General features: G+C 36.8%; 4 protein-coding genes across 5 annotated transcripts; 3 read left to right on the top strand and 1 right to left on the bottom strand.

The window, feature by feature from the left end:
• The first annotated feature begins 508 nt into the window (after positions 1-508).
• LOC132180691 (uncharacterized) lies at positions 509-10,403 on the top strand. Of its 2 annotated transcripts, XM_059593597.1 has the most exons (10): positions 509-1,006; positions 1,781-1,824; positions 2,441-2,561; positions 2,662-2,773; positions 4,125-4,804; positions 5,577-5,904; positions 5,985-6,255; positions 8,251-8,418; positions 8,794-9,219; positions 9,701-10,403. In XM_059593597.1, the coding sequence occupies exons 1-10, from the start codon at positions 835-837 to the stop codon at positions 9,908-9,910; spliced, it is 2,532 nt and encodes an 843-aa protein (XP_059449580.1). In that variant the 5' UTR covers positions 509-834; the 3' UTR covers positions 9,911-10,403. The 2 variants fall into 2 exon arrangements, with proteins under 2 accessions (XP_059449580.1, XP_059449581.1); XM_059593598.1 differs by lacking the exons at positions 509-1,006; positions 1,781-1,824; positions 2,441-2,561 and having other exon boundaries at positions 2,705-2,773; positions 4,156-4,804.
• Positions 10,404-10,606: 203 nt separating this feature from the next.
• Positions 10,607-11,660, top strand: LOC132182813 (AT-hook motif nuclear-localized protein 16). Its single transcript, XM_059596162.1, has one exon. The coding sequence runs from the start codon at positions 10,779-10,781 to the stop codon at positions 11,577-11,579; it is 801 nt and encodes a 266-aa protein (XP_059452145.1). The 5' UTR covers positions 10,607-10,778; the 3' UTR covers positions 11,580-11,660.
• A 107-nt stretch (positions 11,661-11,767) lies between these two features.
• Positions 11,768-13,721, bottom strand: LOC132182812 (pentatricopeptide repeat-containing protein At2g42920, chloroplastic). Its single transcript, XM_059596161.1, has one exon. It carries the CDS (start codon positions 13,656-13,658, stop codon positions 12,009-12,011), a length of 1,650 nt encoding a protein of 549 aa, XP_059452144.1. The 5' UTR covers positions 13,659-13,721; the 3' UTR covers positions 11,768-12,008.
• A 3,443-nt stretch (positions 13,722-17,164) lies between these two features.
• LOC132182815 (glucan endo-1,3-beta-glucosidase 12-like) lies at positions 17,165-20,832 on the top strand. The gene is made up of 4 exons (XM_059596163.1): positions 17,165-17,575; positions 18,627-19,133; positions 20,047-20,077; positions 20,178-20,832. Exons 1-4 carry the CDS (start codon positions 17,515-17,517, stop codon positions 20,344-20,346), a joined length of 768 nt encoding a protein of 255 aa, XP_059452146.1. The 5' UTR covers positions 17,165-17,514; the 3' UTR covers positions 20,347-20,832.
• Positions 20,833-21,341: the final 509 nt, after the last annotated feature.

Below are 21,341 nucleotides of genomic sequence, written 5' to 3'. Positions count from 1 at the left end.
CTAGCAAGGAGAAGTTATCCGACATCCTCGTTAGATCATCCACCATGATGTTTAGACTTAGCTTGCACGCAATCCTCCACAATCACAAAAGACGTGGAAACAGATCCTTCTCCTCTAGGTTATCGCCAGAGAGAAAACATGGTGGCTTCCTTCTTAAAATATCCCATATCATTAATTAATTAGACAAGAAAAAACCCATTTGAAACAAGAGAAAAATTTAAAGACCTAGTAATTATTAAAATTAAAACCTAAAACTAAATTAAAATCAACATTAAAAAATGGATTAAATTTAATTCCTAAAAAAATACAATAATCGTACACATCATAGAGATATTTTTCAAATATAACGTGGCACCAATCAAAAGGAATATTTTTTTTATGCACTTTTCCTCCGCAAGGAGCCAACCAAAAAATCTTCATCCAACCATTTATTTCGAACAAATACAAAAACTATTTGACCTAAAAAGACCCCCCAAAATAAATCCGACCCACGAGTTATCGTAATCTCACGCGCCGGCCACGACTCCCTTCCTTAAGATTACAGCAACACGTAGATCCCACCCTCACCGCTGGAAACACTTACGGGCTGTGATGTAGTGACGGTAAGTAACAGTAGAGTGAGGATAGAATCGCCCCACGACTTACTCAAACTGATACATTAAACCGATATATAAACCCATGTAAAGAGGAATACAAGAGAGAGAAAGAGATTGAGAGAGAGACGGAGAGAGAGGGGTTTTGTGGGTTTTTCATTTGTGTTTGGCTGATAGGAAAACTTTAAGCCAGAGCCGCAAGGTATTTTCTCGGACGAGAAAGCGAGGGAAAGTACAAAAGATGGGGAGTGAAAGCAAGAATGAAGGCGTAGAGGGGATTTCGCCGAAGACGAAGAAGGTGGTGCAGAGTTTGAAGGAGATTGTGAAGCACTGTACGGACCAGGAGATCTACGCCATACTTAAAGAATGTAACATGGACCCTAACGAAGCCGCTCAGCTACTCCTCTCTCAAGGTTTATTATTTTTAGGATAAAGCATTCATCCAATTTTTTTTAGGATAAAACCTGATTTTTTTGGAAAAAAAGAGCCTCTTTTATGGGTTAAATTGTTACATTCTTTTTGGTTTCCGAGAAAATGGAGAGAAAGATAAAGGGGAGAGAATTTTTTCTTTCTTTCTTTGGTTTAATAGTGGCGTATAGTAGAACTCAGTTGTGTGTTGTGCTGTTGCCTTTTATCTTGTTGCTTTTGGGATAATGGTTTTTCCTCCTTGTCTGTACGAAGTGCATTGTGAAATCTTGAATATATATATATTTTTTTCGTTGAGTTGTTATCTATTACTTTTTCCGGTTGTTTCCGGGAAAAAGATGCACGGAAAAAATTTAGGTTTTTGTTTTGGTTTACTATAATAAGAATTAGAAGGAAAAATTGGGAATAGAAAGCATTGCATTGAGGTATTCTTCTTTTTGTTTATTTTATTTCGTCTTGTGTGAACCCTTTAGTAATAATGATTGACGACGTTAAAAGAACTGAAAAAGAGAAAATGAAAGAAAGGATCAGGCATGGCAATTTATTTGTCGACTGTGCCATTCAAATTGGTTACGTTTTCTTGACATTTATTTGACAATTTCGTTGTAATTCATGTTTTTAAGTACAACTTTTTTGTCTGCTTTTTTCTTTTGATTGGGTTGGTCCAAATCTGTGTTATGCTTGAAAGCTTTTCGGTTAATTCTGTAAATAACTTTTGATCTTCAATGTCATCATTGAATTAGTAATTTTCAATTGTGTAGATACTTTTCACGAAGTGAAGAGCAAACGTGAAAGAAGAAAAGAGGTACCCTTTTGAAAACATGCTTGAAATGTTTTTCCCCTTCTGTGTAGATACTTAGTTCTCTTCTATACTTGCAATGGTCTTAGTTTTTTATTATTTCTTTTTGCACACTTCTCAGTGTGTTTGTTGGCAGACGATGCATCTGCAAAATGTTTTCTTTACTTATATGAAGTTTGAGTATATTCATTGAAAGAAGTTTGGCTGTAATGAGCTCATTTTTTAAAGTCCTTCATGACAAAATTGATCAAAAAGTTGAGGATAGCCACTTTAGATCCTATGTGTTGCGTGATGTATGAGTATCCTTAAATGTCCATTTTTTCATATCTTTTGGTCGAAGTTACAAGTGCTTGTGTAAAGGACATATCTATTGCAAGACATGATGACATGACTGCCAGGCTTTCCTAGCTACTAATGAGGAGTTTACCTTGAGCTGGTTCTTTCTTTTGCTTTTTTGTTGATTTTATTTTTGTTCCTTCCCTTTCCATTTCTTTTTTATAGTTTTTGTACTTAGGTGCTTTACGCTTTCAATGAGATTGGTTTATTACTTATAAAAAAAATTTCTTTTTTATATTTATATTTTTTATTTTGTATCATATCTTATCCTTTTTGATATCTTCAGATGAAGGATACACAAGAATCATGGTCTCGTGTTAACAATGGTGGTTTGAATCGTGGAGTTAGGGGTAATAATGGCACGCGTAATGTTGGATGGAGTGGACCAACTCAAACTAGCTATAATGGTAATGTTCGGGTAATTGTGAACTGTAGACAGTCTTGTGCATGATTTGATGAATCTGTTATTGATTTTGATGCTGTGTCAACTCGTGATTCTCTTGTCAGAACTTGGTAAAGCAGCATACGATGGAGAGAAGGGGTCAGTAGCTTCTTCATTCTCCTCATCTATAACTCATGCAGAGGGAAAAACCATGAATCAGCAAACTTTACTGCATAGGTTGGTTCTATAACGAAGTTCTTGTTGTTGCATTAACCATGTCTTTTACACTAGATACAGTGAGTTGGATGTTATCCGTTGCTATGGATTTATCTATGTGGAACTCTTTGCTGGCATTTGCTTGCCTAACACGTGGAAGTAAATAATATTTTGAAAGCAAATTGGGTGAGGAGTCCATGATTGTTCGGTAGCTCTTCAACTTGGGTCATACTATAACATGTCTAATCTCAATTTTAGTCCCGATTCCTCCATTATGGCCTCCTTCTTTAGGATTGCATAGACGTGGTGACACAAGTATTGTACACTATTTATTGTTTACTGGTTGCATCTTGTTTATGTGAATTTCCTCCAACTCATACCAATATGTCCTGTAGAGACCTTAAGTTATTCCTTTATTATCATTTGCTTGAAGTACTTATTTGGCGTCAAGAGTTTTGTTTTTTGGTTTGGAGTGGACAACAAGAAATTGAGTGAGTGTCTTGGCTTTTGAACAAACTTGACTAGGCTTCTGAATTCGTAAATTAAGAATCCTCGAATGTTTTTTTTTTTTTTGGAAGAATCCCAAACGGTATCCCAAGAATCAACAATTTATTAGTATGCCCTTATTTTTCCTTTTTTGGCCTAAACCCTACAGGGAAGAATCATGACTATTCTGCTTCCAGGGTCCTGCAGCTGAGACCAGCCATGTGTTGCTTTGGCCAAATGCATTCACCAATTCTTCACTATGGTCTATATATATCTTTTAGAAAAATTGTGCACAATGTGCTAAGACATGGTAACTTGGACTGAGAAAGGGAGCTGGCTGTATGATTGTATACAATATGCTTACTTCTCATTGGGACACTTCTCTGCCTTGTGGACTTCAGCATGTCGTAGCAAACCTTCTGATCCAGCCTTTCTGAGTAGAAGGGAAGTAAGAAAATCTTTTTGTTTCACTCCATGTCATGGGTTGTTGTGGCTGAACAATGCATTTGATTACAGATGATGTGCTGGAATAAGTAATTCTTAGTCCTGACCAACATGCTGCTACTGCTGTAGATCATGATTTGCCAATGATTTGCCTATCATGTCTATTGTCAGTATCGTAATTGATATCACTTTCTCATTCATGCATTTGAGAACTGTGTTTCCCTAGTCCATTGTTATATATTTAGATTTTAAACAATTTCTTTATCAAGTTTTTAGTCAATTGTCCTCAAAAGAGTTTACTTTTCTGTTGGTATTTGTTTGTCTTGTTAATTTTGCATTTATGTGTCTGATGCAATAAGAGTGTTACAACATGACCTTGATTTTATTGCTTGAGCACTTCTCTAATTTCTCATTTTAGGTTACCTTTTAATATCTTCTGCAGTGATTCTTTTAGTACTGATAATAGAAGACAGTCAATAGGAACAGGTGATCCCATGTCTACATCTGCACAGCTGTCTCCAGGGTTTCAGTCTGCTTGGTTGGGGGCCACCATAGCGCGTCCTTCAATGGCCGACATTTTGAAGATGGGTAGGCCACAAAACAAGGGCTCACAGACGTCTTGCACGCCTCAAGATGCAGTCACACCGAACTCATCCCTTTACTGTGCAAAGCCTTCCCATGTTTCTGCTACTTTGCAACAAGAATGGCACCAAGATTTGCACCCACAAGATCTGTCTAAAATGTTAGAGGCAATCAATGAATCTGGTGCTAGTGCTCGCCAGCATGTTTTAAATGATGAATGTCCTGTGATCGAGGAGCCAACAGCTAATGGTGGGTCATCTGTTGCAGATGCACCTGCTGCCTCGGAAGCTGAGATATCCTGTAATCAGTCTAACTCCCATGATAATAGAGCTAACTTTTTTAGGAACTGTGTGTCAGACGCGGTCCGGGTGTTGAAGGGGGATGTAAGTGAAAATCTTAGTTTTGACCCTGTCAGATGTGATTCTGCATCTAGTAGGCAGATCATCATGAACAATGCTGGAGGAGCATCTGATTGCGATAATTTCTTATTGAAGGATATAAGTTCGTATGGTTCTCATATGGCCTTTGAGCTCCAGGAAGGTAATTATTATTGTTTGAATTAAATATTGCTTATTCCAGTGTAAATATATAATAGACCGTTGGAAGATTAGGCCTCTATGAAGCCCCTTCTATAATTTTCCTCAGCTGTTTTAGTTCTTTTTTTTCTTTTTAAATTTTTAATTTTTTTAAAAAAAGAAAAAAACTTTGATGGACAACATTTTCTGAGTGATAGATGTATGTTAGTGTCTTGTACCTTGGTTAAAATTTTGAGATGCGAGTATTGCTTCTAAAAATTACTTGGGGTTAGTTACATTCTCCATTGCCATGTTTGCAGATTTTCAACATATCTCAACTTGTAATGATGTTCTTTTGCCCCTTTTTTGTATTTAACCTTCTGTGCTTGCCTCTATTTATGATACATATATGGCATTTCCTGTTGTATTCATTTGCCAGTAAAGTTAGTTAAGCTTTTCTACAGAAATGAATTCTGGAGTTAAAAAAAAAAAAAAATGCCATGATTACCTTCTACACATGTTGGAGTCATTGTCCTTTTATCATATTTCATGATCCTGTTATCATTTTTTTTTTCTTTATTTATAATTTTTGCATTAAAATTGGCTTTTGTTGTCTTTGAGGAACAAATTGATGTTGCACTGTTAGCATGATCCTTTGTTTTTTTGATAAGTAAGAATCCAATGTTGTCTTTGAGGAACAAATTGATGTTGCACTTGTAGCATAATCCTCAATGCATATCCTTTAGTTATGATTATTATTATTGTTATTACCATTTTAAATCTGTTATCTGGAACAGGTAGTGGCTCACATTTATCCTTTCCAAATCATTCAGCACCTTTGACTGATGATACCAATGTAGATGTGTCATCAACTACTGCAACCTTGCATCGACTAAGTTTAAGGAATGAGGAGCCAGCTGTGCCTACAACAGAAGATAACTGTGCATTAGTCCTTCCAAGTCACCTGCAAGCTTTGGCTGCCGACTGCTCACAGTTAAGCTTCGGTACCTATAAAGCGAGCAGTAATTCTTCATTTTCTGAGCCTCTTGGGTCTAATCCATCAAAACTTGACTGGGGAAAGGCCTCTGTTGCAATTGATGGTTCATATGGGCACTTGGATTCCAGGTATGATTCTCTTACTTGGTCCATATACATTCTATTGGTTTAAAATGCTCATGATATTTTTTAATTTTTCTCCTATACAGAAATTCAGGGCACACTGGTGACGAGCAACTTAGATCCATGTATGATACTTTTACAGGGGCTGCTGATGCTAGAAATTATGATTTAACTGTGTCTTCGCAGTCAGAGTTGATGAACCATACTATTCCTGAGGCAACAGTTGGACGTGAATTGCTAACCAATGCATTTCTATCTGATTCTGATTTTAATAACTCTCAACAGCCAACTTCTGCATTCTCTTTTGCTAGGGCAGACTCGCAAATCAGAAATCTTCCTGCTTTTTCAAGTGAATTGGTAATAATATTGCTAGTAATACTGTCCATTCTGTTTTTGCTAGATATTGGCGTCCTTCAAAAAGATGCAGAAACTGTTGCTGTACACTATTTATACTCTGCAGCATAATTTCAAATATGCAATTCCACAAATTATATATTTTTAGTCATGCATAATTCTTGGTGAGGCTATTGTTTAGTACATTTATAGATGCGTGATGACTGAAGTAGATTCTCATGTTGGCTTAAGTGCAGCTTCCTGTGCACTACGTTTGGTGGAACCAAACTCTGCCACTATCATTTGCTATTACAAAAAGAAGTGGTGTAGTGAAACTCTGAGTAAATATGGTCAATCATTGTCCTTTTGCTTTTCTCATCCCCTTAATTCTTTGTGAATTTTTTATTAGGAAAAGCCTACATATCCCTACAAACTACCACCCAATTGACAATACCCCCATACTTTCATCTGTGACAATATCCCCCTAAATTACCAAAAAATTGACAATATCCTCCCATGCCCAGCAAAAGAATAAAAATAACCCAGAAATTTTTTCAATAAAATAAAAATACTCCAATAAATTAAAAATTTTAAAAAATATTTTTTTTTAAAGAAAAAATGATTTTTTTTTTCTTTTATAAATTTCCACACCTTGGTTTTTATTTTTAAAAAAATAGTTCTAATTTTTTTATTATTTTATTAAAGGTATTTTTGTTATTGGGGGACATTGACAATTTTTTGTAGTTTGGGAGGCTCATTGTCTCAATTGAAAGTTTGGTGGGATATTGCTAATTAGGTGGTAGTTTGAGGGGGGAATGTGGGCTTTTCCCTTTTTTATTCTATTTTGATCGGCATTTTGGTTTTTCCATTCTATTTTGGCATTTTGGCATTTTGGTTTTTCCTTCCTGTATGTCCCTTGATTCTGCCCACATTCCTAAATCTTGTTACTGTAAATTCTGTCTCTCTCATGGACTTTGGCAGGACCTGTTTGAGGAAGGGCATCTGCTCGCTCAAAGCTCCCCCCCAGTTAACCTCCAGCAGATCCTTTTTTTTGTCTTGCTTTTTCACAAATGTTTCTTTTTCTCTTCTTGTAGGTTAATCCTTCTATGCATTCCTTAACCTAAATGGAGTATGGTGTGAAATGAGTCTTAAAAGTCTTGTTGGTTGACAACTGTGATAACAGTTAGTGTCTTATCTCAATATGGGCATACAACATGAATTTCAGTTTTTCAAGTCAGTTTCTGTCGAAGCTTAGATTGAAAATATAAACGTAATTTTTTTTTTATTTTTTATTTTTATTTGATTGACCTTCATATTATGATGGTGTGAGTACTATTGGTGGCTAGAGCATGTATACTGTAAGTTATCATTCTATTCTATTTGGTACTTGCATCAGCTTAAAATATTTGTTGGGGTTGATGAATCGCTCAAAAAATGTAGCTTTCAACCCTTCGGGCTTCAAGTAGGTTTCGCAACCCCTTCTTATAGTCCAAGATTGCTATGAGATCAGTTTATATATTTTTGCCCTTGATCTTGCTTAACTTTAAGATTATCATACAGGGATCTGGCTAATTTAAAAATGAACCAGAAGAGTGGACTGATTTCATTCCCATTTTAATTTTAAAAAGGAAAAAGTAGTAGGGTCTAGGGAAGCTCTCTCTCTCTCTCTCTCTCTACCCTTAACTCTGCATTGGAAAAGGGGGAAAAGGATTAGATCCAAGTTGGTAATCTAGCCGTGTTAAACCACTGGCCATGACTGCAGGTGCTTAGGGCTTTCATGCTCAGTTATATGGTTTTCACTTAGAACAGGCCTGGTTTCTTTGTGCCTTCTTATGAACATTGTTCACTGTATAATACCGAAAATGCAACTGGATTCGTTGCTGCTGTTAGTGATGGCTTCATTTGTATTTGTGTAATAATTTGCTGCTTTTTTACTTCTGCTACTTCCCTGATTCTCATAAATATCCAACTTCAATGGTATTTGTGTAATTGGTCCTTGTTTCTTGTACTGCTTTACAGCATTCTTATTCAGATACCATACAAAGTGATTTGTTTGCATCGACTATTAAATCTTTGAGAGATTCTGATGATCTTCTGCATTCACCATTCCCTGTGACACCGTCGATACCCTCATTATCCAAAAGTGCTGGGTCACCATTAAGCAGTTCGACCAACTCCATGTTAAAGGTATGCGACCTGTTTCTTTTTTGTCTACTGCAGGCTCTCCAGGTCTATGGGCCACATCAGGAGGTATCACTGTCCCATCACTAAACCCTCCCTATTACTTGGTGTTGGCAGGATTTAATCTCAGGTCTCTCATACAACAATAAGAGACTTTGCTAGCTAAGTTAGCTGACACAATGAATGACCTTTTATGCTTGGCGCCCTTTAGTTATTTGTCTGGGTTGTTCTGTATTCAAGAGGTTAATCACAATTATTATACAAGAGGTTAATCACAATTATCATTCTTTAGAAGTCAATGTGATGCAATTCAAAAGGAAAGTAGACCAAATAGAACATATCGCTTTTATATATTATTGACATGTTTTTGCAATTGTGCAGGTTTTGAATCCTGCTGCCTTTTCTAATGTTCAGTCATCTTCTGTACATCCGCATCGCCTTTATCAGCCTTACACTCAAGCTAACCTTACTTTGGAACAATTAGCCAATGGGATTAGGTATCCTTCACTGCCTCGGACTCAAGCATATATGACATCTGCTATGGACCGAGGATATCCTGGCAATAGTGCATCCAATCAATCTCTTGCAGGAATGAACTACAGCCTTCCACAATACAATAGTGGAGCCCCATCAAGCAGATTACCTCTACCTGCTAATGCTTCTGGTTATGGGAATTTTGGGACTCATACAAATTCTGGAAGGTTTCTGCATAACCCATCCACTGACCTTACAATCTCTCATGGTGGCTATGATGAAGTTTTACATTCCAACTACATGGGGGGAAATAATTTTACTCCATTTCAACAGGTAATGACTAATTAATGGATGATTCTACAATATATAGGCTGCCACTATTTCTTTCAAAGATACAATTAAATAAGGAATTGATTGAATTCGTTTGGTGATGGGTGTTTGCAATGGTAGTGCTGTTTGATGACAGTTGTTGCTGTGCTGGTAGTGAAATGGCAATATTTTTGAAGTAATGCATAGTATAGGGTTGAAGGTGCATGCGTGGTACTGCTATTTATGACGTGTTATTATTATGCTGGTTGTGACATGCGATTATTTTTGAAGTTTTGCATAATACAGGGCTGACCTTGCACGCTTGCTTGGTCTAGTCTGGGAAAAATATTGCTTGTCATATGCTTCAAACTTAAGTTCTGGAGTTTCCCCAACGCTATTTCAAATCTACTTAGTGATTCTTTGTATCGAAATTTTCTCAAATGTTTGATTGGTTTCATATATTATTTTACTGCGTTTTGTTAGAAGTTTGCCTTGTGTTGACTAGGATGACGGCTTTTCTGCGTGGAACTACGGACCTGGTTCAAGAACAATGTCTTCTGTTCCAGACAGCACATATTACAGCTTAGCGGAACGGAATCAACAGATTAATAGATATCGATTTGGTCAGCAGAACTCACAATATCATGGAGCTCCAGGCCAGCAGAATTCACAACATCATGGACCTCCAGGATACCCCGATTTCTCTCATTCATGACCAGGGATCACAAAAGAACATCAGCAGCAGGGCCCTAGTGATTTGATAATCCTAAGCGGTTCTCAGGACACTCCGTCTTAGCACTTGAAATTTGGCAACGTAGCTACTAACAATTTCCGTGCTTTCATTTCTTCCTTTCGCCCGGGTGCTGTAGTGAGTTTGGAAAAAGGCAAATTAGGGTGTTATATGAGAGTTAAATTGAGATTTTTGTTTTGTGATGCTTTTGAGTGTTTGGCGCTGTCCAATTGTACATACTTAAAAGTTTAGTTGACGATGCCCACTGCCTCAATATTGTATTCTACGTAATTTCAAGTTGGGGCATGATTTTTGAGTTAGGCATCTGGCTAATTTTGATTCTTCTCACAGGGAATTTCTGATCAAACAGTTGAATAGAATTCTTAGTTTAGGATCCAACTTTTTGGTTTTGTAACAGATATTTTGGAAGGCACTAATCGTGTTCCTATTTTTTCTACTAGTATTGATTTGTTATTTATTGCCTTCTCAACCCATATTGAATGGCCTTTTAATAACTCCACAATAGTTGATTGTAAAATAAAATGGTCATAAAGAATGGAGCATGCCAGGGCACATTTTAAGAAGTGGAATATTTCTATGGATACCCGTTGGGTAAGGCAATTGACATGAATAATTAGTCAGTTGGGAATTAGGCGGTGAGAGTAGTACACAAATCCACGTTTATTTGCAGGGTTAGTATTTACTTAAACTCTATCTACTTAACCATCTCCTAATCCCGTCATTCTTTCTGGTTCGTCTGATAAAATTATTGGCAGAATGGGGCTACTTAAACTCACACCTTGGACCACAGTTTTGGCGAATTTCCTGTCATTTGTGAGCAGCGTGCGCATGAATGGCTGGAGGAGCAGATCTAGCAGTGCCTTGTGTTGGGTCCAAAGCTGCCATGGATCGAAGCCAACAAGAGCAGCAGGACAAGGGGAATCACAATAGGCCTGCCATTGATATGCTCATGTCTCCCAAAGTGCCAAAGGTAGTGTCACCAGTTTCTTCTGTGGCTGAGGGGGAGACCATTAGGCGGCCTCGTGGGAGGCCGGCCGGTTCTAAGAACAAGCCAAAGCCCCCAATTATTGTCACCCGAGACAGTGCTAATGCGCTCCGCGCACATGCTATGGAAGTGAGCTCTGGCTGCGATGTGAGTGAAAGTTTAGCTAATTTTGCAAGGAGGAAGCAACGTGGCATTTGCATACTTAGCGGGAGCGGATGCGTAACGAATGTCACGCTGCGACAACCGGCCTCGTCTGGGGCAATTGTGACCCTTCACGGTCGGTTTGAGATTCTTTCATTGCTTGGATCAATCTTGCCTCCACCAGCCCCGCCAGGCATCACTGGCCTGACAATCTACCTAGCCGGTGCTCAGGGGCAGGTTGTGGGTGGGGGTGTGGTTGGTGCACTCATTGCTTCTGGCCCTGTTGTGATCATGGCTGCATCATTCATGAATGCCACTTTTGACCGCCTGCCACTGGATGATGATGAAATTGCTGCTGCTATGCAGAATCAACACTACCAAAACGGCCGCACTCATCACCTTGATATTTCAGATTTATATGGGATGCCACCCAACTTGCTCACCAATGGTTCTATGCCCCCTGAGATTTACTCTTGGGCACCAGGGCGAACAATGTCAAAAACCTAGCCTAGTTAGCAGCAATCCATTAGTCTGTCATATGGCTCATATACATTTATATGAATGCTCCCAAAATGTTTTTCACTTCCATGGTGATGTTGATTTCTAGCATCACTAGTTAATACATATGACATTGCCCTGTTTTCATATCAATATACTGCTACTTGCCAACAAATATCATCTGCCGAGTGCTGGAGTAAATCTTTCAAAGGGATATATTACATAAAGCATTCGAAATATCAAATTAGTTACAATTCTATAAAGGGTTTGATTTGTACCAGCTTCTAAGTTTACTGCTCTCACAGGAATCACACTCCCAGCATCAATTTTTCCTAAAATTTTACAAAAAAGAAAAAAGGAAATTTAAAGCCCAAATCAGTAACTCAGGATGTTGGCAATTGAACCAAGATGACAAACAAAAAAGTTATTAATAGGCTTTCATATGGCGATATCTTTTATCTGGTGGCACCAAAAGTTGTCCAATGTCTCTTGTAACACCAGTCCCAGTTGATTCAACAAAGAGTAGATCTCTGGCGCTCTATGATGCAGCCTGCCACCAGCAACAAACTCATGAACTTCTCCCTCCACTTCAATCAAACTACATCCTGGTTCTTTCTTTATATGCTTCTCCTTCATGGAAAGCCGCTCCTCCATTGCTTCTTCAAAATGACTGGAGGCAGCATAAAGATTGGACATAAGCACATAACCACAGCTATCACTTGGATCCAACTCAATCACATGCTTTGCTGCCCGCTTGGCCATCTCAATGTTTCTATGCTTTGTACATGCTGAGAGCAGAGATCCCCATATAATGGCATCTGGGTCTACTGGCATACTTCTTATTAGCTCTTCTGCCTCTTCAAGTAGCCTGCCTCGGCCTAGCACATCAACCATGCAACTATAGTGCTTTACTGATGGCTTAATCTTATATGTATCTGTCATTAATTTAAAAAAATAACTTGCTTTATCCACCATGCCCGAGTGGTTACAAGCTGTGAGAACACCCACAAAACTAACATTATCTGGTTTCAAATTCATAGACTGAAGCTTGGAGAATAAATGAAGTGCTTCTTCTGCATCACCATTCATGGCTAGGCCCAAGATCATCGAGTTCCAACACGATAATCCTTTCGTTGGGGCGGCCTCAAACGCTTGACGAGCCTTTTCAATGCTGCCACACTTGCAATACATGTCAATTATTGCTGTAGTAACAATGATATTCATATCAAAATCATTCTTTCTAATATAATCATGAATCCACTCCCCTTGTCTAAGTGCTCCTAAGCGAGCACAGGCATTTAACAAACTCACCATTGTAAACTCACTAGGTCCAATACCTGCTTCCTGCATTTTGCAAAAAAGCTCCAATGCCTCCATCAACCTCCCATTCCTAACATATCCACTAATCATAGAATTCCATGAGACCGTATTTCTGCATTGCATTCTATCGAATAACCTCTTAGACTCATCGATTTCTCCACATTTAGCAAGGCCAATAATCATCGAATTCCACGCAACGGTATCGAATTCGGTATCTTCATCAAACATTCGGTACGCCTCACTCAAAAACCCGCTGCTGACGTACATATGTAAGACGGTGTTTCGTATAAATGGATCGCTCTCAAGACCGGTTTTTATGATCCTCCCATGAAGCTGAGCTCCATCATGAGCTAGTCCAAGTTGGGCATAAGCTTTGAAAACAGAAGGATAAGTCAATCTTTGAGGTTCATTAGGTGAGGATATTAACATGTCAACAAAAAGAGACAATGCATTATGTGGAGTTGAGCTTTGAGAGAAGCCTCTAATGATGGTATTCCACACAAAAAGGTTTGGATTTTGGATACGAGTGAAGACCATGTATGCATAGTTCATGTCACCGGCCGGGGAGGCGCAGAAGGCCAGGATGCGGCTGGCGGCAACAGTGTCATTGGCTAGACCAGTTTTGATGAGGTTGGCATGAATCTTTTGAAGGTCTTTCATGGAGGTGCAGCGCTTGTCAAGCATGGTGAGGAAAGGTTGGCCTGAGATGAACTTGGATATGGAGGTTGATGATGGGGTGAGTGAGAGTGAGCAACAAAAGGGTGCCATTTCTTGTGGTCCTTATTTTCTTTTTATCCAATCCTCTTTCATTTTGTGGGGAATGCAGAGGTGAAAGAGTGAAACAGAGAAAGCAGGGGATTTGATTTTGTATCGTGTAGTGGCTGGGAATGCTTGTGGTCACACTTCACTTATCCCCTTGGATTTAATTCAATTATTGAAACTACCCAATAACTTACTTTTAAATTATTTTTCTTTTTTCAAGGAATCTTCTTGGGAAAGAATAATAGTAATGAAAAGATTCTAAACTCAGAAACTTTTGTACACTACCCAACATTGGTACAATATTCTCTTATGTATAGCATATTTTTTGTATGGTCAAATTCATAAATTTTTTAGTGAAAGTTCTAATCCAAAAGAATGTTGTGAGGCTGTCAAAATTCGAGATTAGTGTGTTGCAACCTTAATTTTGCAGATGGTTGTGCTATTCTTATCAAAGTAGCACAAAACACTAGTTTCATAGTTATAACTTTTTTCGTTAAACTGCAAGAAAGGGCATAAAGTATGTGTATTGCTAATCCCGATTAACAATACAATACACAAAAGTAAAACAAAAACACTATAATCTTCTATTATCCCACTAAAAAAAAAAAAATCTTAATTTTGAAGTTGTAATTTTTATTAAGGAAAAAACATACACACATAATATTAATTGAAAAAAAAAATGAAATCTGCATATATAGTTAATACTTAATACCCAATCACAATTTATTATTATTATTGTTTTTTGCATAGGGTTTGTTGTGCTATTCTTAAATACAGTCAATACTCGATGACAATTTTTTTGCAGAGAGTTGTGCTATTCTTATCAAAGTAGGAAAAAAAAAAAAAAAAAAAAACATTAGTTTCATATTTATATATTGATGGCTAAATACAAAAAATTTATTTTTTTATGTTAAATTGCTACAAAAGGGCATAGAGGATGAGTATTGCTAGTCTAGATTAACACTGCAAAACACAAATGTCAAACAAAACACACTAACCTGAAGAATGATGATGGTAATGATAACCATGTCTACCAATCGCTTACAGCTCAATTTCTCAAAATTATTAAAGAAATAGCACTTGCAAGAGACAGAGAGAAAAAGGGTAGAGTGGAATTCAGGGACTTGACAAAAAGAAAAGAAAACTCTCCTCTCCACTTGGTTTGAAAAAAGATTGAAGGTTAAGGGTTTGTTTGGGTGTGCGTTTGAAGAGCTTAAAAGTGCATTTAATACTTAAAAGGTCCATCTGAAAAAAAAAAAAAAAAATACTTGTTTAGTGAAAAAAAATTGAAAGTGCTTTTAAGGGTTCAAAATACTTAAAAATAGCCAAAATGCATTTTTCATAAAAGCTTAAAAATAAAGCTTTTGCCAAAAAATTATTTTTGACTTAAAAGTTTTATTTCTCAAACGCAATCCCAAACATGCTCTAAAAAGAAGAAATTCCTTGGGGTTGAATTCTTAGGTCAATATGCTCATTTTGAGTAATGCTAGAAGTCACTCTTATATCCCTCTTGTGTCACTCAAAAAATAATGTGACTTCTAAAATCACCACTAGCCTTATAATTGCTTATTATTGAATTTTAATCAAATGGTGATTTTAAAAGCCGCCTCATTCTTAGAGTGACACAAGAGTGATTTCTAGAATTACTCACCCATTTCACTTAAGCATATTTATTCAAAAAGGGCATCTGTCGCAATTTTAGCCAATTATCTTAAGGGATTCAACTATAATAATAATAATAATAATAATAATAAATAAATTATTATTATTATTATTATTGTAGTTTAGTAAAAACAAGAACTGAAGAAAAAAAATAAAAAATAAAAAGAAGAAAGAAAAGAAAAAGAAACAAAATATTCTTGAGATGCTTGTTAAAAAGAAAGTTCTGAGAATAAGAACTGAAATATGACAGAACAAGACTAAATAGGACAATAAGCAGCGATGGGATCAGAATTTTGTTCCAGGAGAGACAATCCCATTCCTGAAGCCTTGACTTTGCCCTTAAACTAACTCCATATATCATTATTATACCTTTCTTAAAGAGAAGCTTAGTGGAAAATATACAAATTTTACTTTACTTTAAAACATATCTAGATTTTCTTCTCTTTCTGTCTTTTGTAAAAATAAGGTGGGAATATTGACAAATAAAGTTGGAAGTAACATGGGTTTTCGGCCTCTAATAATAATATATTTCAAAGACACTCCAATTAAATAATGTAATGGGAGCAAGGATCAAGAAGTGCCTTTATGTGTAGCCTATAAAAAACAAAGTAGTCTGTGATAAGCGTAGGTTATATTTCAAATCCAATTGGTCAAAAGTGCAGGCTTAGGATAGAATTTTGGATGGCTCACTTTGAGGACCAATTTCTCCCATTTTGCTTGCTTTTTATTTCACCATGGCCCCCACCCCAACCCCCCCAATAAGCATCAACACCATTTTCCTCCTAATTATAGCAGCAACCCTAAACTAATTAAACCTTCACTGTTTATATTGATTGCTTTCTCATTAGTGGTGATAAACAATTATAATAACCTCACGTGGAGTTCATCCTTGATAGAGGATACTTGAGTTAATCATGGCCTACTTAAGAATAGCGTCGGCAATTCTTACTTGTGTGTCGGGTTTGACATGGATATAAGACTATTTAGTGTTAACTTTGTGTTAAATTCTCAGATCATGTCAAAAATTGCCGACCCTATAAATAGTGATTAGAGTGCTACAATTTCAATGGAAACTTACTGTGTGTCACCAAAAGCCATTACTAACAAAGGGGGTTAAAGAATGTTGATTATTTTGTCTTGGACAAGTTGTCCCACATTGGTTGATTTAAGGTCCAGTGTCAGGGTCACCACTCTTTTTACACCTATGGAATCACTTAAAGTGAAAAAAAAATTGAAAAGATGGTACGGCCAAAAAGAGATAAATAATAATGGCATTGTGCTTCTGCAGTTGGCAGTCATAGTCATGAACCAAACAAACAAACCAACAAAGTCTTGCCCAGAAATCAACCCAACCACAAAAGAGAAAAACACAAGAAGCCCAGAAAAAGAAAGAAGAAAACTTGACTGTCATTTCAGGTGTCCTGCAGTTAGTATTGTTGATTTTGATTTTTTTATTTCTGTCTTTCGTTTTCAATTATCGGAACAAATTTACAACTTAAAACACAAACCATGTTTTCATCTTTACGTCACATCAGAATATTTTTTAAAACTAAAAGCCAAAAAATACATTAACAAACATGTCCTAATATCTCAAAACTATTATTTTGCTTCATAAATAATCATGAAACTAATAGGGTTTGAACTTTGATCCAATCTCACATACTATTCCATAACCATGAATATGAAGACACTATTTGTATTGAAGATCTTTAAACTAGAGCAGTAAATTTTGAGGCTGTATTGAGTAGACTTGGTCCTATAAAACATTTAAGGGAGAAGCATAAAGAAGAGAAAAGGCAAAATGCCCACATCATCACCATCATTACAATCATCACTTACCCAGCCCACATACCAAACCTATATTCCAAAAAAATCTCTGTGCTTTCTTTTTTCAACCTTCTTCCCCACCTTTTCCCTCCTTTTTGCACCTTCTCTTGCTTGCACCTTCCTACACCCCATGTCTCCCTTCTCAAGTCTTCTCCGCTTTCTCTCTAGGGTGCCTATTCTAAAATATATATTTTTATATACATGTCGAGAGGTACTCAATCCTTTTCTTTCCAACAAAATCATTGATGCTCCTCTAGTTTATGATATCTTTGCTTCACTTTCTCTGTTTGAAACCAAGTGAAAGGCAGAGCTAGATAATTAAAGAGCAACATTAGAGAAGAAGAAGAAGAAGAAGAAGACAGGAGGGTTGTCAATGGATGAAAGGGTCCTCAACTGCTTCATATTTCTCCTATTGTGTCATTTTCTCTGTGTTGGTGAGTGGCTTTGTCTTGTTTCTTTTGCTGCTTTTCATTTCAATATTTGGTTTCATTACTTCTATTCTAATGTGGGCATCTTCTTTTGTTTTTATTTTTATTCCAATTGGCTTGTCTCGTTTTTTTCTTTAGTACTTAAACAAGTGAGTGTGTTCTTTTCTTTTCTTACCAACAAACAGCTATCTAAGACCTCAGAGTTTCATCCAAACATAAATATGCAGTTCTTTTGCTCTGAATTTGTCATTTAAACAGTATTTATTATTCTGTATGATGGTCCTTGTGCCCCAGACAGCTTCCTAAGACGCCAGATGTTCATTGAAAAGTATTCCATAGTCTTCTTGCTCTGAATTAAGCCATTTCAAATGCACTTCTTTTTTCTCTGAATTCATACTTCTATTGCTTCAATTTTCTTCCTTCATAAGATCCCGGATGTTCATTGCAACATAAATATCAAATTTTGTGGCTCTGTATTTTGTCATTTGATCAACCGTAGCTCTTGAAATCATGAATTTTATGGTTACACTTTGAATTCATGCTTTAATTGCTTTACATGTTGGACTTGGAATTTCTTTGCTTTTCCTGTACTGGTACAGTTCTTTCCCTCTCTCTAAATGATTGTTCTTTCTCCAAATGGGTTCCATTCTTTTCGGTATGGTCTAATAATAGCAGACAAGTTTTATATCACATAAAATTCTCTCTTTTTCTCTCTTTCTCAAAACGAGACGTGATATACATCCTCTCTCGGTCTTTCTCCCATCCTTTTAATTTTCAAATCACCATTGAATTTGTGGCCCCCATATGTGGAATCCACCTCACATATTCAATGATGATTTTGAAAATTGAGAGGATAAGAGAAGGACCTGAGGGTGTTCTGGTTTAGTTTCGTTTTGTGCAAAACGCAATCAAACTCAAAAAAGTTTCTGAGTTCCATTGTATCGTGGAGAAATATTTGCTTAACAAAAGTGATTTCATTTCCTGTTTTTTCTATTTCTGTTCTTACAAGCATAAGCAAAAAGTAAAGCTTATCTCAACTTGTTTATTTCAAGTACAGGCTCAAGTATAACAAAGAAGGTATCAATAGTACACATAAAAGAAAAACACCAAGAATATGAAAGGCATCTACAATTCACTTCTGCAATATCCACCACTCAAAAAGACATCACCACTCCAGTCACAACTGTTCCAACAATAACTCCCACCACCCCCACTTCCACAACTCCAATCATGAACCCAAACTCAAACCCAGATTATTCAACCACACCAGCCACCATGACACCCTTTGCGAACCCGGCTGCAACCACATCACCTGCAGCCTTAGGAGCAAGCTGGTGTGTTGTTAGCCAAAGTGCATCACCAACAGCTTTACAAGTTGCTTTGGACTATGCTTGTGGGTATGGTGGTGCAGATTGTTCTGCAATTCAGGCTGGTGGGAGTTGCTACAACCCCAGCACCATTCGTGATCATGCCTCATATGCGTTTAATGTGTACTATCAAAAGAATCCGGTTCCAAGTAGCTGCAACTTTGGAGGAACTGCTGTAACTACAAGCACCGACCCAAGTAAGTTGTCTTTTCTGTACGCCATATTGAATAAAAGTTAATTATTTTGAATATTTCAAATAATTATGAAATCTATTTTATATCTACAAGTTTTATGTGCATTTAGTTGAAAGATTTACAATTTCAAGTCAATCTTAAAGTTTGGAGGGAAAACCAAAATTTTGAAGTGTAGGAAAAAATTTGCCCCACATTAGCTATGTATAAATATGTCAACAAGTTCATAAGGAATCCTCCTCACTTAATAATAAATTGAGTGATAGAGAAAATGGCTAGATGCCAGTGGCACAGGCAAGGGCAATAGGCTTTGGGCGTTATAAGGCTCGGTCGACTGAACTAGCCTAGCCGTTTCATGTACGATATTATAGAAAATTTGAATGTTTTTTTAGTCGTTGGAAGGATTTAATATGCGACTTATCACTCTTATGGTGTCTATTAAAGTGGATCTTTAGGTGGTTACTATTTCTCACCATTGGATTAATGATTTTGGACCATTATGTGTCCAAAATCACTATAAGTATGACCCTTTGATCATATGCACATACACAATCTCATAGCTTCTTTTTATTCTCTCTTTCACATCTCTTTTGTGCTATTCTCCCCATAAAAGTGTTTCTTGTTACTCTAGAAAGTGTTTTTTCTAGAGTGACATTTGGGCTTTATTGTATCGTAGGAACTATTTTATCAAATCCCTTAGCACTTAGAAAGGGGAAAAAAAACGTTCTAGAGATATCGTCGTTACGATCGAATCTTAAAGTACCAATTTCTTTTTGCCTTGATATTTTCCAACACATTTCATGGGAAATTCATGGGAGCTAGAATGGCCTCTAGGCTCTAGCAGTCTCTAGAATGAATTTGAATGGCTTATAATAATAATTTCTTTCTTTTCTTTTGTATTCATTTTCCATCACTGCAGGTTCGGGGACATGTCAGTATCCATCCACAAGGTGAACTCTACTTAATTACTAGCAATAGTTTCATTTATTTTACCTAGCTACAAATTAACAAGTTTTTGGATTGGAATTGCATATATATATATTTATGCAGCACAACCTCATCAGTGTTGAATACAAGCTCAAGCGGCTCAACAGTTATTGGTGCAGTGCCTTCCAGCCCCTCTACCCCATCAGTGGCTGCCAAGTTAGATTGCTCCCCACATTTCTTCCTCATTGCATGTCTCACAGTCATGCTGCTGCAGGCCACATGTTCAAACTAACTTTGCTGCTGCAGGTTGCTTTTTTTGGGTGACTTATCATGATAAGCATATATATATATATATATATAGATGAATGAGTGGCACATATGTAATTTTGTTTTTGTGGCAGCAATAGTTTAAAAATGAGATCACTCTTGTACGTGATCTGTAGATTAGTTGCTAGTGAGGCCTCGTAGAGTGGAAGAAAGGAAGCAATATGGAGGGATTTTGTAGAGGTAGTAACCAATAGTATAGTTTTTCTTTATTTCTTTTTTCTTTTTCTTTTATAATTTTTTCTTTTGTGTTCTTATATAACAACATTGATGTACCTTGGGCTCTTTTGGACTGTTCTGTAAATTCGTGGGTTGAGAAACTTGGTTGGAAGGTTGTAATTGTGTGGTATTGAAACCATGGAAGTACAGCTAGCTATGTAAGACAAAGATGTACAGATTTCTCTAAACCATACATGTGTGCTTAGATTTGGATCCCATGTAATGAGACTGTCAATGCGAGACTTTGTCCGTTGAGTATTTTTTTTTATTTTTTTATTTTTTTTTCTAATCAAAGGGGGAAAAGGATGAGTATTTTTTAATTTTTGGGATAATCACCTTTTGACCCTCATGAATTACAGCGCCTTGGTACTTTCCCCCATGAACTATTAACTATGACACCTGACCCCATCAAACTACCATCTTATGACAAAAAGCCTCATTCCGTCAGTCAAATAGGTTAAAATTGACGGTCAACGATCATGTGCAAGTCATGTGCCATTTAATTTTTTTTTCTTCCACTTTTGCCCTCATTTTAAATTGTTTTCATGTGTTGGATTAGGGTTTAGGAGTGTATAAGCGTCATTTTCTCGGTCTAAAGTGAGGGCAAAAGTGGAAGAAAAAAATTTAAAATGACACATGACTTGCACATGACCGTTGATCGTTAATTTTAACCCTTTTTATTGACGGAATGGGGCCTTTTGTCAAAAGATGGTAGTTTGGTGGAGTCAGATATCATAGTTGGTA

This window comes from Corylus avellana, chromosome ca5, assembly GCF_901000735.1.
Source record: "Corylus avellana chromosome ca5, CavTom2PMs-1.0".
Taxonomy (NCBI): domain Eukaryota; kingdom Viridiplantae; phylum Streptophyta; class Magnoliopsida; order Fagales; family Betulaceae; genus Corylus; species Corylus avellana.
The sequence above is the reverse complement of the archived record's forward strand: the minus strand, read 5'-3'. Positions and strand labels throughout refer to the sequence as shown.